This window comes from Microtus oregoni, unplaced genomic scaffold (genome assembly GCF_018167655.1).
Source record: "Microtus oregoni isolate MIOR12 unplaced genomic scaffold, Mior012 000069F_ref0000032, whole genome shotgun sequence".
NCBI lineage: Eukaryota > Metazoa > Chordata > Mammalia > Rodentia > Cricetidae > Microtus > Microtus oregoni.
The window spans coordinates 2,293,800-2,312,173 of NW_024543976.1; the positions used below are offsets into that span (position 1 = coordinate 2,293,800).

Consider the following 18,374-nt stretch of genomic DNA (forward strand, 5'->3'; position numbering starts at 1 on the left):
AGAGCGCTCACCCCGACTGATGCCAGCAAGACAGCTGTGTTCTAGGACTGGCTCCCATTTCCAAATTCCACATGCTTGCCAATTTATCCAGAGTTCAAGAAAATATTTTAACTCTTTAGAAATAAAAACTCCCCTAAAGAAGGTCAGCATTGTGCCTGTCACCCTGAAATCGCATGCCAGGGCTGGATGACGGGCTCTGAAGGACCCCCCCCCTACACACACACAGGAGCCACAGCCAGATAGACCCTGACCAGGGAGGAGCATTGACCAAACGAAGGGTCCTCCTCAAGCATAGACCGCAGCCAGTAGGTAAGAGGTTCACCCAGAGACCTCCACAGCCTGAAGGCACAGCAGAGAAAGTAGGAGGAAGAGATTCAGGTAAGAGAGGTGGGGGAGGGGGCAGGAAACAAAAAACAGTTCTCCTTCTGACATTCAAAAGGAGCTTAAGACATCAAAGAGAGAAAGTGGGCACATGCTGGCAAGGAAACAGAACCAGGCCCTGGGTGTGCAAACAGTGGCATGGGGTCAGATGGGGGGCAGACAGCCTGACCTGACTCTACCCCTCACTACTGATGGGATGGGATTGCCTGACCTGACTCTACCCCTCACTACTGATGGGATGGGATTGCTGCTGTTACTTTGGGCCTTTGCTTGTTTTCCAGATAACTTAGCCTTATACTGTAGCTTAGACTGGCTCTGGTACTCAATATCCCACCATGTCACCCAGGCAGACCCCTCCACTCTCCTGCCTCAGCCTCTTGAGTGCTAGGATTAGTCATGAGCTGACACACTCGGCACGCAGCTGCTCTTCTGCTCTCTGGAAAGCCCATGGCAGGGATGAGGGAGCTGATAATGGCTCTGCCTGCTTGGCAGATTGCCACCATGGTTTGGAGTAACAGACCAGACACATGGTCTGTTAGCGTGGGGTTAGTGGACACCCCGGGCCACTTACAGTAATGATGCATAATGGCAAGTCGGTTCATTTTCACTCTAAGGACATCTCACAGGTAGGTGTGACGTTCCCTTCCCTGCCCCTATTTCTAATGCGGTTCTAAGCAAGATGGTGTGCACCTGTGAGGCCTGATGCAGTGTATAGATAAGGCTACCAGCCAGCCAGGACTCAGAACAGGGCTGGAAGCTAGCAGTTCATCTCCACGTCCCTTAAAGATCTGCTGAAGCCTGGCCTAGGAAGACACCTCCAGCAGCTGGCAGCACCCTGGTAATCAGCTCCTCCCCGCGCCACCTGTACTGTGGCTCCCACACACAGAAGGGGCAGAGCTTCAGGCCCCTCGCTCATCACCGTAAGAGAATCCCAGACATTCCTCAACTACAGGCTTCCCTTGCCTCTTGGGTGCTCCTGAACACTAAGGGTGGAGCCCAGGAGACCTGCTTCCTCTTCCTTAAGGGAAGGAGGCTGCAGGAGCCCCACCGAGTCCTGGTGGGGAATTGTCCACAGCACGACAGCACAGCCCCAGAGAGTCTTGCACATAGCTCGCACACAGGGCAGAATTTTCAGTTTTCATAACAAAACTCCATGACGTGAGCTGACAGTGACAGACGGAAAGACAGGTGGCGCTGCCACATCTCCAGCGGAGAAGATCCTGGGATGACTGATGAGAGGTGAGTAAACTCTATGAATACCATGAAGAAGACCTTAGACAATGAGTAAAAGCCAGCCCGAGCTCCGTGTTTAGACCCGCCGTTCTCAGCACTGTTCCACCGAGGCTGATTCGCATGACTGGGGGACCCTATAGAGTAAAACCCCTGACGCCTCCACCAGGCTTGACTCTGTCTGCTCCTCCCAGCCCAGAACTCCACAAATGTCTGAGTGGAAACGAGGGAGTTATTCATTGACTGACATGATTTGGAGCTTAGGGGAGGAGACAGCTTGTGGATCCCAAATATTACTAGACCACAACTCAATAAAAGAGCATTCTAAGGCTTAATGGCTTCCTACCCTCCTCAGTCCACCTTCTAACCACAGCGGCTTCCCAAGTCATTTAAAAAAAATGGGAAGAACTTGGGTCTAGAAAGAAGAGATTTGGTTCGAATGTTGGCACTGAAATCCACGTGACCCCTTAGGACCTTAGAGGGCCATGGTAGCGTGTCTCAGGGGCTTCTAGTGCTAGGGTGTGTGGTGTTGATGGGAGTCTTTTGCGGCATGTTGTCATGGTACCCCTCATGTTCCTCATGGTGTCCTCTGGGCTGCAGTTCTGAGATTGTTAGAGTTATTTGTTATGAGCACCCCAACTACCCCCCAGAACACAAAACAAGTGGGTGGCAGTCCCAGGACTCCCCGCTACATGTCACTTCCCAGCATCCCACACTTCATTTACTTTCCTGAAATACCTCCTCTGCGAGATAGAACCCTACATTCCTCAGGTCCCCTGGGATCTCCCTGACTTGCCCCATGGGCCACCTGTTTTCCTTAGTCCAGGGAATGCAGACTCTGCAGGACTCTGTGGTCAGGTGGGTGGATACCTTGGCATTCTGCAGGGGAGGCTGGTAACTGGACGGCCGGTAGAACACCCTCTGGGTAGCATCGGTGTGGATGTCGCCCAGGAAGAGCTCCTCCACCAGGTGGTCCAGGTTGTGGTGGGGATATTGTTTCTCCACACGGATGAGCTGCAGTTCGTGCATGGCAAAGTTCACAGCCTTGGTGCACTCGTGGCTACTTTCCTCTTGCCACAGGTCATAGGCTGTGTCCTGTACCCAGAGACTACCAGGAGCCAGGAAGCCTGGGCAAGTTCGGTTCACCAGTCGGCTGAGTTGTTCAGCAACTGCCTCTGTATGGCAGATGACTTGCACGCTGTGAAGCTGATAGTCGGCCTCGGTGCCCCCGCGGATGATCCAGGATGCCTGGCGCAGGCGGATCTTGCCTCGGATGATAAGCGTATAGGTGGGGTTGGTACAGCGGTTGCTGCCATAGTAAAACTGGTAGGCCTTGAAGGTGTTATTGTTGTAGAATCTGTAAGACCTTGTGATGAACTCTGGCCCCGACCTCACTTCACAGCTGTTGAAGAAAAGAACAGGTAAATCTTGAGTAAATCCAAGGGCACGTGAAAGAGAGTAAGCCCGCGAAAAATCAATCTATTGAACATTCACAACAACTTAGGTATCCTGTCTGATGACCATCCACATCTGAGGAAACTGAGGCAAAAGAAACATGTTCAAGATCGCACACACACACATATATGCACACACACGTGCGCGTGCGCGCGCACACACACACACACACACATACACATGCGCACACTCACAAAAAGCCAAGTTCTAGAGCCTGACCAGGAATCTAGACAATTCAGCCTCTGCAACTGACCCTAACTATTCTCATCTAAAGGTTTCTCACTCTTTGTATGTGAGGAGAAACAGGGACCTCACAGAGAAGTTCCCTTCTTACTGGATAAGAGGGGACAGTGTGCTGCTGGTCTGTACAAAGAACAGTTACCTGGTAGACCAAAAGGATTCAAGAACATTTCAAATGACGGACCTTGTCTAGGCTGGTATGAGATGCCCTTTGTCCTGAAATGGAGACTTGGCAGTACTGGAAGTTTGCTCTTCTAGCCACTCAAAAGTATTATTCTCTTGGTGGGGGAAACAATAAGGCAACTAAGTGGGAGCAAAGCTAACATAATAAGAGAGACCAGGATTCCTTGGGTTTGTGTTGGTTGACAAGGAGAACTGTCCCTAGATAAAAGCTAAGCTCCCAAGCCAGAAACTTGTGACTGGGTCTACGGAGCAAAATAGCTCATGGGCTCAGGGATATTTTAACATGGTTTGTCCTCAGTCCATATAGACACAGCAGAACCTGCATCAGTGGAGGGAGGGGATTCCTTGATTTATTGCCCAGAGTTTGACTATGAAGTGGGTCAGACCTGGTCTTTCCAGTGCCGACTCAGCTCATCAGAATCCAGCCTCTGCACATCAAGAACTCTGAGCCGAGCTGACAGACAGCATGGCTAAACCAAGCAACTGGGATAAAATCCCAAACACAGGTGCTTCTTAAAATCGTCAACAGTTTAGACTTTGAATTGGCAGACCGATGAGCAGTAACTAGTACTTATGGGTACTTCTGTTGTGTAAATATATCCATTGATGTTGAATAATGCCTTGTGAATATAAAACACATAATTCTTTGAGCACTGGCCACTGGAGGCAAAAGAAAGAGACAAAGACTACTCTAGGCTTTTGACCCCAAGAAACTGGAGTTTAGTGTGAGCTGTGCTGGGGGTCAGTGGAGGCAGAAGTGGGAAGACCTCTTCTTTTTCATTTTGTTCTCTTAACCTCAGCATCAACAGCCTGTGGAGTCTCCCTCCTGAACTCAGTGTATCTCAGACCAACCATCTCTCCATTGCTCCCCCATCCCTTCATTTAAGCCATCGTCAGCTCTAGCAAACATGCGCAAGGCTCTCACTAGTCAGTCCTGGCTTATGGCTGCTCCCATTCATTTGCCACAAAACAGCTGGCGTACCCTTTAATAAAGCCAAATCTCATTTTAAGCATGGTCCAGGCATGACATCATTCAATCACTTTCGAGTTTTCCTAGATTAGAAGACCTGTTAGCTGGATACAGGGGCACACACCTGCATGTAGTCCCAGCTACTTCCGAGGCTTAAGCAAGAGGATCACCTGAACTCAGGAGTTCAAGCTTAGCCTGGATAACACAATGCAATGTTGTCTCAAAAAAAAAAAAAACCCAACACAACACCACAACGAGAAAAAGCCTAGCCCAGATCAAAAACAGTAACAAAAATACCTATTCTGAAAGATAGTTCAGAGCCACCTGCAAGGAGCTAGGTTGCAGGTCTGGGCTCAGTGAGGTCTCCAAGGTGGTCAGGCCATGCTTACTCTGCATCCAGCCATAGCTTGGCTTGTTTCTCTACATAGATAATTCTTCCTGCAGGAAGAGACTAGATGTTCAAGGCCCATCCTTACCCTAAAATAAGGCTCTCTCACATTCTCCTGTACCTGCTGTCATTCCCCCCTGCCTCCCTGGGTCCCTCTGTAAAACCTCTGATAATAGAGACAAAGTCTGTCTGAGTCACCACTATATACACAAAATACACACAACTGCTTGGCCCACACAGCCACCTAGTAAATAACTACTTTTGGATCATAATTTTACATTTAAAATTTATATGCAAAGAATTTATCATAGTTATTTTAAGAGACACATTTTTAGGGGGGAAAAAGCTCAATGTCATCATTTAATTGAATTTCTTTTGTCTTACATCCATTCGTGTTTGGTTATTTTCCCCAAGGTCTCTGGAGGCTGCTATCCATATCCCAGGAACTGAGTATAGGGAGGAGTCATCAGATCCCAGTTAGTCTTATAAATGCTCAACAATTTAATGGGTAGAAAGAAAATCGCTGATCTGCCTCTGGGCTATTTTTAAAAGCTCTAATGGAAGATAAGCCAGAGCTCAAACTGGGATTAATCTCAGCTTCACAACACAGTGAAGAATCTAAGAACTGGCTAGTGGAGGCGGCTCTTAGCTTACTCCCAGAGCCCTGAAGCCATAGATTAAGTTACCAGAATATGGCGAGAATATTTAGACCATAAGAAGCTTTGCAGTCATGTTTCAGGGCTGGTGAAACACAGACGCTTAATTTCACTTGCTAATGGTTTCTCTTTATATGCAAGTGGTCCCACCGAGTTCAGTAAACAAGGATCTATTCACTCGTGCTGTGCAGTTAGCAGTGCTATGATACCACTGCTGCTTTTGGCATAAGATTTCTACAGCTCGTAGTTCTGTTTGCTTAACCAACCATCATTTCCAAGGGTTTCCTGGTTCTTAGTTTCTGCATATTGCACGAAGCCAGCATCTAAACCCACCAGAGGGTCTTCCATAGACCCCACTCTCAGACTGCCCTCTCCCCTTCCTATCTCAGCTCCAGCTCTTACCCTGTGGACACCCAGTGGCCCTCAATGGTTGGCGGCATCTGCACAGTGATCCGTGCACCATTGTGGAGGTGCTTGAGCATATGGTGGCACTGTGACTCCTTGAAAGCCCTCCAGGCACTTTTCTCTAAGGACCGAGGATGTGATCTGCTGTCTGGATGAAGGAGGGCAGAACCCTCTCCCAGCCCTGAAAAACAAAAGCAGAAAGTAAGCAAAAGAGGCAGCAGCAGGCCTGAGTAAGGTAGACAGTCGTGTCTATAGTTGGGAGTGATGGCTAGGGCAAAAGCATGCTTACTCCCCCAGGCTGCACACGGGGCTCATGCCAAAGTAGGGAACATACTAGGAGATCATTTCCCAGGTAAAAAAACAGAGCCTGTGAGCACCATAACAGAGCTTGCTTGGGGCCACCCAGTGAGCTCTTTGCAAAGCCAGAGTTCAGGTGTATTCACCTAGGTTTCTTGGTCTTCACAAGCACCTGCGTGTAGAGCCATGAGTAGACCTTAGGAGGTCAAATTAAGAGAGGCACATTCCAGAACAATGATTCTCTGACTTCCCAATGCTGTGACCCTTTAACATACTTCCTCGTGCTGTGGTGACCCCTCAACCACAAAACTATTTTCATGGCTACTTCATAACTGTAATTTTGCTACTGTTATGAACCATAATGTAAATATCTGTGTTTCCTGTTGGTCTTAGGTGAACCCTGTGAAAGGGTTGTTCCACCCTCCAAAGGGGTCTCGACCCACAGGTTGAGGAACACTCTTCTAGAGGCACTGAGAAAAGGGGTGGGGTTGAAGGGAAGCGGCGGGAAGGGGTGTCAAGAAGGGAGCCTTCACAAACTGACAAATTTAGGTGCAGGACTAGAAAAAGCAAAGAGACCAACACTGGTGAAAACATAGCCTGGAAGATGTGGAAAGAGAAGGGGCCAGAGGAAAGCTCTGAACCCTGGCAGGGATCTGCTCCTTGGCCAGCCTCCCATATGCTATACTGAGTCACATATTATCTGGCCACCACAGACTCCAGATGGATGCCCTTGTTATGGTTTGTCTAAAGGCTTATGAATTAGAATCTTGGCTTTCAGATTCGATGTTAAGAGATGGCCAGACCTTTCAAGAGGTAAAGTCCAACAAGGGGTGTCAAGGTCATTGTGGCTGCCACTCTTGAAACCAGCAGGCTGCTCACATTCAGATAGCTGCTATCCGTGGGTCCAGCGCTCAGAGGATGGGGTGAACTCTCAGGGCACAGTCCCAGCAGTTAGAAGATATAGGCCTCTGTATATGAACTCTCAGGTTTTTCTTTGTAAAATCCTGCACTGTTGACAGAGCAACTGCTTCTACGCCCCAGCTCTCTTCAAACACAGTTGGGAGCCACAGTGTGGAGGCTCCTAGGGGCACTAGTCAACTAATAGAAACCTGAGTGGGAGATTCCTGACCTAAGCTGGTGGCAATATGTCATGGTTTGAATATGGAATGTCTCCATAAAGGCTTATGGTTTGAATTGTTTTCTCCCCAGCGGGTGGCATTATTTTGGGAAGCTGTGGAACCTTCAGGAGGCTGAGCCTATCAGGGAGATGTAGGTCACTGGGGATAGGCATTGGAAGGTTACAGGCTGAGCCCTGGTGTCATTGCTTTCTGCCTTCTAGTCAGCCCCTGCTCCCACCACCATGAACTGCGCTTCTCTTCTTTACTTTCCCTGCCATGAAGGATGGAGCCTCTCTGACAGAAGGAGCCAGAACGAAAGCATTCTCCTTTGCTGTTGTCAGGCATGGTGATTACAATGGGGCAAATGCTACTAGTACAGGCTAAGGCCAACACCACTGCTAGGGCCTGAGCTGCTTGCAGCGATAATAAAAAACAGGCAATTGCTGTATAGTGACATCATTATTTACAGTCATAGTCATGAGTCAAGGGCCTCCATTTCTATGTTTTCATGGAGGGAAGGTGCTTCTTCTAGTGATGCTCCTAGCACCACTTTCCATCTCACTTGTCATCTCCCAGATGGGTGACCTGGGCAATGGAGGAAGAATCATGCTGCCTAAACTCAGACATTGCTGTCTTTCACTAACCAGCCTATTAACAAAACATCACACACACACACACACACACACACACACACACACACAGCTGCTGCTCAGATGTGGCACTGAGCCAGGTAGGAAGTCTGATGAGTCAGGAGTGAACCGCTGACAATGCTGAACTCTGTGATGGACACCATCTACACTGTGTGCACTCATGGAGTATTTACCACAATTCTGATCATTCAGTCCTGATCATCCATATTGATCTTTCATTTGGTTGTGAACTATTGTAGGATGCAAAAGTGCCATGCGTCATACCTCCACCAACTCCAACAGTTATAGTTAACCCAATGGCATTAAACATTCCTACATATCCCTTGTTAGGCAATCAAAGAATGAAATGTAATATAATCTGCTATCTGGTGGGCCAATAATATGATCAATTATAACGCGACTAGCTTCAAATAGATCTTAATCAAAGTCCCGAGGCATGAGAGCTGGAGAGGATTCTATTTGAAATGTGACTCCAGCATTCAATAAAAATGCCAACATCTCAGTGGTGACCAAATTATGTTCTAAAATTTGATTTTCAAACTCCTTTACACTCTATGCATGCTTTATCATAAACTCCTGGCTAATAAAAGCCAGGAGTGCAAGGGATGGGGGTGAAGTTGCCTGAGCTGGACAGCTTAGTTTAAAACTAGGTTTGATGCTTACAGAATTTTATTCAACTCAAGACTTCAATGGCAGTTGAGATGCATTATTATTTATTACCAGAGACAAAACACTTGCATTTAACAATGACATAATGCTTCAACAATGCCCATGAATCATTCACAGGAGCCTCAGATGGCTTCAACATTTATCTGTTCAAGGAGACTTGAAATTTTCCTTTGGCCTTTTGGGGGCAAATGTTTATTTGTCAAGTGTCTATATACAAAACACAAACACAGCCTTATATTTTTGCGGCATTCTCATTTTCAAGCCACCAAATACGTTGGGTGAGAAAATATGGAATTGTAGTTATTCTCCCCATGATAAATGTTTGCCCCATTGAGGACAAATTAACACCCTTCATGGTGGTTTCCTCCTCATGCTCTGAGAGTTAATTATCAGCAGCTTATAAGAGAGAGAGTGTGCATGCTGACTCAATAGTTTACCTTCTGATTTTCAAAACCAACCTACTTGCAACTAAATTCAAAACAAGGAATACACGATACCTACACAGGAAACAAGAATGGGGGAAAAGGGAATACTTCTGTCCAAGTCACCACAGGCAAAAACAATGTCATGGATCAGGAGTTTAGCCCAGTGGCAGAGTCTACCACTCTTCCTAACTGATACCTATAGACCAAAGAGACTGTGACCCCCATCAGCAGTAAGATGCACACTCGCCACACAGATCTTAAAGCAGAACAAAGGGAGGGAGGGCATCTTGCAATTGAAATACACTTTAGGTTGAGGAACTCGCACAAATTACTCAACCCCTCTGAGCTTCGGCCCACTTATGTGTAATGAGCACACAATGCCACTCCTCTTGGACTTGGTCTAATTTAGCACAGTGCATGTTATGCACTGTTAGCACTGCTACTCCAGGTAATAATAGCACTCTCAAGCCAATCTCAAAATCTCTCTCCTAACAAACAGTTAATGGTGGTCCAGAGCTGGCCTCCCTTGGAGCTCTGAGGAGAACCAAGTACTCAGAACTAAGCCTGCGCTGGCAGACACCATTCTATGATGATTCTACAGAAGGGAGCAAAAGGTGGGGCTGGCAGCCTGTGTTCTATAACGATTCCAAAGAAGACATCAGGGAGTGGAACACACAGCACCACGCACATGGTTGTTGACAAGTTCTACCCAGCTTAACAAATACCTATTAACTATTTGTATATTTTAGAGTCAGGAAGTACAGTATGAATTAAGGTAAGTTTTGTTGACTTGGAGGTCTGGATAGGAGATGGTAGAGCTGACTAAGGGGCGCTCTGGGAATAAAGCCAGGGGTTCAAAGGCAGAGGCAGCAGTGATGGTTGGTCATTAGATGGGTCATTCAAAAGAACGGACTCACATAAGGAAGGAGAGTTATGGTTGTGTTTTTAGTCAGCAGTAAATGAAGTAAAATCCATTATGCAAATAATTGGAAAGTAGGAGACAAATGCCAACCTACTATATAACTCTCGGTCATGGGCACAGCTTAGCAACCTGCTGAAGCAGCCAGTTCGGCCAGGGAACAGACGGCCAGCAGATGTAAAAGACTCAACAAGTGCGACAGTGAGTTTATAGTGTGTGTGTGTGTGTGTGTGTGTTAATAATTGTATAAATTTACTTCCCATAACAAGCTACCTGAGGCTAGAAATTGTTTAAATTAAGTTTATTTTTGAGTGTAGAGTATGGTATTGACTTTTGCTTAGCTCTGCTGGGGTTGTGGCTTCTCACACTGTGGTGGCTCACAGCATCCTTGATAGCACTGTGAAGGGGACACACTCAAGAACAGGTAAGGGCTTCAGGTGATCTGTTAAGGCAACTTGCTTTTGAAAGAACGTAACTCATTCCCTGAGACCAGCATTAGTTCTTCCCAAGGGCAATGCCTCTAGTGATTTAATCCCTAACCACCAGGCCTCACCTTGGGGACCACCTAGCAAGAGGAGCAGTCCTGGGGGCTGACCAAACCTGGAACTGTGTGCATGCTAAGACCAAGCCTAGAGATTTGGGCATGCTAAGCAAGTACTCGATTGCTGAGCATCTCCACCCTCAGCCCCTCTTCTCACTTCTTTACAGGGTCTCACTAAGTGGCCCGGCTGTCCTTGAACTCACTCTATAACATTCCTCAGGTTGGCCATGATCTTTGGAGTCTTCAAGAAACTGTGATTATAGGCATGTATCAACACAGCCTGGCTTAGGTCACCCTTTAAAGGTTCCACTACCTGACTTCACCACACAGGTTCGTATGCATGAACCCTTAAAAGGCACACCATGCCTTAAATATGTTAGTGTCTGTCTTCTTTCTCTTTGTAGGTGGATAACACTGTCTCTGGATTTTTTAGCTGATGTGGAAACTATGGATGACCTTATTTCTGATGCTGCTTCTGTTTAAGGTCCAGGAATTAGAAGCTCTATTGATGGAGCCTTTTCAGTTTTGGGAGAAGCGAAAGTCAACATCATTACATCTCACCACTTCTTTTTCAAGGATCTGAGCCCTGGACTTCCGGCCAACCCAAGGGCCTCCATGGTCACACACCACTTGACAACTCACTTTTCACGTGGTCTCATTTGGTCAATCGCTAGCTACCACTTAGATAGGGAGACACTGAAGGAAATTTCTGAACAGTTGGCCACAGTGCCCACTGACAGAGATGCTCCCACCACTGTCCCCAGTCCAGGGGAATTCTGAGTAAGTCAACCATCAAACAACTTCTCCAGAAAATGATCTCAAGAATGGCCTGGACCCAAATAAAATCATTATGGCAAAAGGGTGGTGTTTCTTTTTTCTTATTATTTTGAGGGAATGCAAGGATAGGAGTAACGTGGAAGTCTGAAAGGCAACTGTTCACCTATTGAAAACAAATTAAGTTCTGTGAGGTTAAGCATTTATAGATTATCACTTTCCAAATATTACACAAATCCCGGAACTGTGCTCACCATGTATGCATAGGGGCAGACATGTGAGTGACACACTCCCACGGGCGGGAGAGTGACTGCATCCAGCACTCTCAGATTTTGCTGTGATCGTCTCTACCAACATACTCAACAGCAGCCTGCTGCTCAGAATAGCCAACACCACCAGCAACTAAGACCCAGATTTGCTTGAATCAGGGTAAAGCACAAGGTCGACTTTTACACTGAACTTTGTATGCCAAATAACAAGCCTAAGTGCCCAGCTGTTCGTATCACTTGAAGACACAGGTGATGCTCTTGGAAGGTGGTACCTAGCAGAGCTTTCCAAAGGACGGCACTGGGACTTCTACTGCTACCCACACATCTCCTTCCTAGACCTGTGGTGCTCTCAGGAGCAAGCCAGGCTACTGAGAAACCAAAAAAGACCCCTGAAGAGATGGGAAGGGAAGAGAAGGGAAAGGAAGGGAAGGGAGGGGAGGGGAGGGGAGGGGACAGGAGGGGAGGGGAGGGGAGGGGAGGGGAGGGGAGGGGAGGGGAGGGGAGGGAAGGGGGCAGTGGTTGCAACATTCATTTGCTCAACAAAGGGCAAAATAACTACCATGTGTTTGGTTCTTCCTTATGCAAAGTCCCTGGTTGAGTATATGGGTCCAAATCCTTGATTTTTCAATAACATTTTAAGAACTAAATTATCTAGATAGGTTCTGGTTTCCAAATGCCTATGTAAAACCTATTGGGAAGTAAAATCTTCTAAGCCAGTTTTTAGATAACACCATGCAAAATTCACCGAAAAACAGTACTTATCAAGCACGCTTGGAACTGCATAAATTTTCGGTCAGACCAGTCTTTAGAGACAAACTCTAATACTTAAAACACAATATTAAAAAGTAAATAAATGCAATGTCAACACATTAGAGATACTGTCTCTGAGCGGAGGGTTTTGAAGAATCCTTTCCTCAAAACTCATTCTGCAGCTTTCCCTACTTTACATAATGTGTGTGCCTCGATAATCAGAGGGGTGCAGTATCTCAAGTCAGCACTAGTGCTGATACAGAAAATGAGACTGATTAGCTTAACTACAGGTAATTACTTAGCCATGAAATCGCCCTGTCCAATTAAACAAGCAGTCATTACTGTAAAGCATGCTTTGAAGTGGATGCGGAGAGATAAGCTCCAACATCGCTCCCAGGTCCTGGAATAAGGGCTTGTGTGCCGCAGATGGTACCACGGCTGAACACCATCGGGGCCCTGGTGCACACCACACTCTCTTGTGTTTTTAATTCCAAGTTTATTTCTAATGACAAGCAAAAATTAAGAGAAATGCTCGCATAATCTGTGAACCATTATACAGAAAATATGTATCCTTTAGAAAAAATAATAAAGTGAAGATTCCACATTTCTGGCTGCAATGATTTGATTAGTGGGCATCTTTTAATACCTACAAAGACCTTTGGACTGGATGTAGGCTGAAATGAGATGGCCAAGTCCTCTGTATGTATGTGGTGTGTGTGTATGTATGTATATGTATATATATATATATATATCTGTATATATGTATACCACATATAAATGATAAATGCCTATGTAACATATATGTATGTGCTATGTACAGTATATGTCTATTTATAATATATCTTCTTGTGTGGTGTTTGTGGTGTAGGTGGGTGATGTTTATGTGATATGATATCTGTACCATCTATACATGTGTGGGTATGTGTGTCTTTGTAGCTGTGTGTGATATGATCTTTGTCCCGCATATATTGTTTGTGTGTGAGATGTACATGTGTGTTTTATTACACATGAACCGTGTTTGTGGGGGACATGGATGCACACTGTCTACATGTACATGGCATGTGTGTATTTGTATGTATGTATGTGTGTATTTGTATTTGTATGGTACATGTGTGGGATTCCCCAAATCAGACTAGTACAATGACTCACAATGGGCCATCCTCCTGGATCTGGGGTTCTCGGAGTCATTTCTTCACTACCACTAGATACTCATCAGGAATTCCCAAGAAAAGAGAAAGCCCCTCCTCAGCCCTGCACCGAGCAAGCAGTGGGCTCATGGACAAACCTTCTGAACAGTGGCTCACTGAATGACTAAAACTGGAGAGCACTTACAGAACGGAGAACACCTACAGACTCCCATACAGAGCCTTTCTCATAATTAGGTAGCTGCCACTCTCTTTTCCAGAACAATTCACCCTGGAGCTGGGGAGAACCCATAGTCCACATGCCTACGGTCATGACACAGAATCACCAGGTCCTGGTAGAGGCTGGCAGGTGTTTTTCCTAAGGCTCCTGTGTGATCGCTGCAGACCTGCTGAAGGCACACCTGCTCCATGTGTCCTGTGCCTCCACACCTCACGAGCGCCATGCCAGCACCTATCAATACGGTCACATGACCCAGCTCTGTTCAGTTCTTTTATCTTTTAGGGGCAAAGAATGCCCATGGTTACCACTGAACTCCTCAGCCACATGTGATGTAAGTCAATCTATTTAACAAGCGAACACTTAACATCTGTCCAAGGTCCTTGTCCCCGACTGTGCACAAATAAGTTATGATCCTTTTCACGATGACAAAGAGGGGAAAGGAACAGGGAAGAAAATGTTTTGTTTGTTTCAAAAACGATTGTCAGGAAAATGACATTTTGAAGATCTCTAGTGCGTTCCATTCGAATGTTTTCTTGAAGCTTGTTGGTGAAGCACTGATTTGGCAATTGGCAGTTTTTAAAAGTCCACCCACTTCACTCCTCCCCGTGTGTGTGTGTGTGTGTGTGTGTGTGTGTGTGTGTAAGTTCACGCGGGTGTGTATTCCTGTGTGTGAAGGCCAGAGCACAACTTCAGGTGCCAGGCCTCAGACATAACCTACCTCTGCCTTTTTTTTCTTCTTCTTCTTTAGACAGGCTCTCACTGGCCCACTGTTCAAGCAGACTAGCCTGGCTGACCAGGACTATGCCCGCCTCCACCTTCCCAGCACTGGGGTTACAAGTGTGCTTATGCAGGTTCTTGGGATAAAACTCAGGTCCTGTTGCTTGTAAGGCAAGCAAGCCCTTTACCAACTGAGCCAATCCTGCAGCCCCGAATGTCTGATAGAATGAATGAAATCCAAGGGAAGGCTTACAAAGGTCTCCACTTCTCTGAGACGTCAAAGGAGTCTACAAAAGTAAACAGGGTTGGAGGAACAGCCTGCTCCCAACATCTGCTCCATGGTGGAAGTGTGCTGGCTGCACTGTCAGGGGAGCCCTGTGTATTCCACACACCTTCGCTAGCCTGTGTCTGGAGCTGAATGAGTTCTGAAGTGTGACATGCGAATCTCACCGCCTTTTCATCTCGGCAGAGAAAACGGTGATAATGGATAGCTGCCAGCTGTGCACCTCTGTGACACTCAGGAGGTTTTGTTTGGATTAAGAAGGGCAGTTGTTTGCAGACTCTGAGGGGGAGGGAAGCAGACTGATGGGCACACTTCCATGCACACTTTGAACTTGGGTCTCAAGCTACATGTACAGTTGTATGAAAGAGTAAAGGTCCAAAGCTCCGGGTCCCGTGAGAGCTAATTTACTCACTGATAGGACCTGGGGGTGATTTATGACTTCTAGTGAATTGAAATCGAAGTGGCTACGCAACTGAACAAAGACTGGATCCCATACAAAATGGCACTGCCACCAGTATCCTCGCTTGAGTCCTTCAGAAAGCCTCCTGTGTTTTTCTCATTAACCTCGCTTGTCTGTGCAGCAAATCTATACACGCAGTCGGAAATGTTTTAAAGTGGCTACAAGTATATTTAGAACCATATAACACTTGCTTTTATCTACAAAATTGCTATCTATCATGGCAGTTAGTAAAGCATGCCTACGTATCGGGAAAGAAAGCATTAACCCATTCAGGGATTTCCTTCTGACTTGTGTCTTCTACTGAAATGATTAAGCAGGCTCCAGCTTTTGCTACAGAACTTTTCAGAAGCCTATAAAACCCCTATCTCTCAATGGTACAGCTCACCAAGCCACTCTCTTTGGTTACGTTGATTAATACCTGTTTTCTCTTAAAATACTTCAGACACATAAAAACTCCGGTAGGGAGGGATTTCAAACCCTTTCTGGCGCCTTATACTTATATCCTAACTAGTTATAGCCAAGCTTTCTTAGAGCCTGAGCATTTGTAACTCGAATAACTACTCTGTGCGTTAACTTCTTGCATGGAATCCCACAACCCCCTCCCTGGATCTAAGTAGATCTTGGGGTAACTTTTGTTTTAATAATTGCATCACTGAAGTCTCAATGTGAAGTTGCATTGCTTTGTGAAGGTTTATCCAGCCTGTCCATTGAAGCTTTTCCAACTTCCCCTTTTATCTTCAGTGTTCGTCATGAACACACACACACACACACACACACACACACACACACACACTGGCCTTGTTCCTGTTCATAGCTCAGACTGCCTCCTGCATTTACTCCTTCTGTCTTGTTCATCTCCTGGCACTGCTGGAGAGACTTCCCCAAAACCCAAGGAGGAATCACAGACTCCTGACTTAAGTGTGAGAGATTTCTGGCTACATCGGACCAAATGATACATGCGGATATGCCTGCTCTTGCTTTCTGCCAGCTATAACTATCTCAGCTGAATTGATAAGTGGGCATATCATTACAGCCTGTTTCTCAAGAGTTGGAAAAAAGGCTCAGAGTGGGGCCATAGTGTATTTCTGGGGGTGGGCCCTGAAGCTCAGCAGGTAATGATTTTGTGCAAGATAGTCTACGGACATGAAACTTCTAAGCACCTCTTCATTTGACAGTACTACTATCTCCTTCCGCAGACAGTATAACAGTTTTTTTTTTTTAACAAGGGGGCAATTTTGCCTGTTTCATCCTCTCTTTTTTTTTTCTTGTGTGTGTGGCAGCTGCTGTTTGATCTGCTCATTGGCTCTGATTTGTTTCATGTTTCAGCCAAAGATTAAAACTGCTCTGTAATTCTAAGCAGATGGGCCTAGAAGTCCAACCCTATAATTATACCTTCTCTCTTTTGCCCTGGAACTGCAAGCGTTCCATCCTGACTTTTAAGACACTGGGGTGGCTGGGACTTGGTGTACACCTTGGCAATCAATCGGGCAGGCAGGTTCACAAAGCCTTCGGGGGAACTTCGAAATCTGTTCCGGCAGGACTACAAAGAAGCCTGTGGCTCCCTTCCCTTCTCTTGATTCTCTGGGGGGGAAGGGGGGCATGCGACCCCACAGTCCTGGTTCCCGAAGGGTCAGCAGCAAGCTTGTTGAGTGTCTTCAGTGGGTGTTGAGAAAGGACAGCAGTTGAAATCACTTGGCTGTTTGAAATGTCAGGTGTCTGACCACTGCTCTGGACAACAGAATGACCAAGCATCACTGCCTGCCACAATTATCAACAACCACCTGTCATAAAACACACCTTTTCCACCCCAATGCAATCGTCTTATTTTGCCCAGTGCAATTTCTAGAACCCCTTTCGAGCGCAGATGTCTGGCGAAGGTTTTTTCTACAGCCTGGGGAACCAGCGCTAGCAGCAGCACAGGAAGACTCGCTCCACACCAGTGCGAGGGATCCGGGCGTCCAGCTCCTTCCGTCTAGCTTTCAAGACCCGCTACCAAGAATTCCCTAGCGCCGGGAGAACTCAGCAGCACACACTAAATTTCAACGCGGAGCCAAGGTGCGGGCAGACTACAAACACTGGTCCTCAGACAGCAGACAAACACCCGCGAGACGTGTCCTCCCCATAAACCATCACAGCTTTCTCTTTACAGTCTCATAAAGGCCAGGACCTCACCGAGCGCCCTTGCTGCGCTCTGACAGCGGTGGAAAAGGGACCGCAAAGCCTGCGATTTCGTGACAGTTTACAGCTGGAAAGGCCCACAGAGTGGACACAAAAGTTTTCCGTCGCCATGCAGCTACGGATGTGAGAGATAAAATGTGTCTGGGCGAGGTTCGCATCCTTCCAGAAAGGACACTGCCTGTTGCAGCAAAAAGCACTGTAAGCGCCGCTGGGGGAAGGGGTTCTGCGCACCGGCCGGATCGGGCAAGCGGACGCATCGTGTCCCGGGCGACGGAACTCGACTCCCACCGTCGTCTCTGGGCCATAGGGAAGACGCGACCCTCTACCCACCCCAGGACTCACCGTGCAACAGGAGGGCTGGGAACAGATATCCGAGCAGGATGCGGAGCACGCGCGACATCTCCGGGTTCCTCGGGGCCTCGCTGTCGTCCGTCTCGGTCCCCTTCTTGCTCGCGCGCGGGTCGCTCCGGTGCGGGGCGCGCTTAGCTCCTCGGCCGCAGCCCCCGGCGGGCGCCCGCCAGGCCCAGCCTCAGGCGGTGGCGCGCCCCATTGCTGGTGGGCGCAGCGCGGGACTGCGGGGCCCGCGCTCCCTCGGCGCCGTCGGGCCCCGGTCCGCGTGGGGTTCCGGACTACAGCCCGACCTCTCCGCGTCCGACCCCGATCCCTTGGCTCCCAGCCCCAGTCCCGAGGCCCGCCCCGGCGCACACAGCTCGGAGATGCAGTGGCCGCTACTGCCGCCGCCGCAGAGTCTCTTCATATTTGCAGAGCGCCGCGAAAGGCTCGGAGGCGGGGCCAGGAGGGGCGGGGTATCCACGAAACCACGCCCCCACATCCCGCCCCTTCTCCCTCTTTCCTAGCCCTCCCTTCTGCCTAAGGGCTCCCAGTCTCTCCTCCGCCTACTCGCTATCTCCTCCCACTCCTCTCCCACTTCCTCCAGGGCTCCAGCTCTTTAGCCTTGTCTCTCTCCTCCCTCAAGGGCCCGCCTTTCCCCCTCTGCCCGAGCACACCTCCATCTCTTCACCCCTTTATCTGCGCTTCTGCTCCGTTACCG

At 47.6% G+C, this 18,374-nt stretch overlaps 1 protein-coding gene across 1 annotated transcript in view; it reads right to left on the reverse strand.

Moving 5' to 3' along the window:
• LOC121440584 (protein APCDD1-like) overlaps positions 1–18,063 on the reverse strand; it is a 30,285-nt gene extending 12,222 nt beyond the window's left edge. The window contains exons 1-3 of the mRNA XM_041641342.1: positions 17,666–18,063; positions 5,906–6,089; positions 2,482–3,013 (exon numbers count right to left, since the gene is read on the reverse strand). Coding sequence (XP_041497276.1) covers positions 2,482–3,013; positions 5,906–6,089; positions 17,666–17,723 — 774 coding nt within the window. The 5' untranslated portion in view covers positions 17,724–18,063. The remainder of the gene's footprint in view (positions 1–2,481; positions 3,014–5,905; positions 6,090–17,665) is intronic.
• Positions 18,064–18,374: the final 311 nt, after the last annotated feature.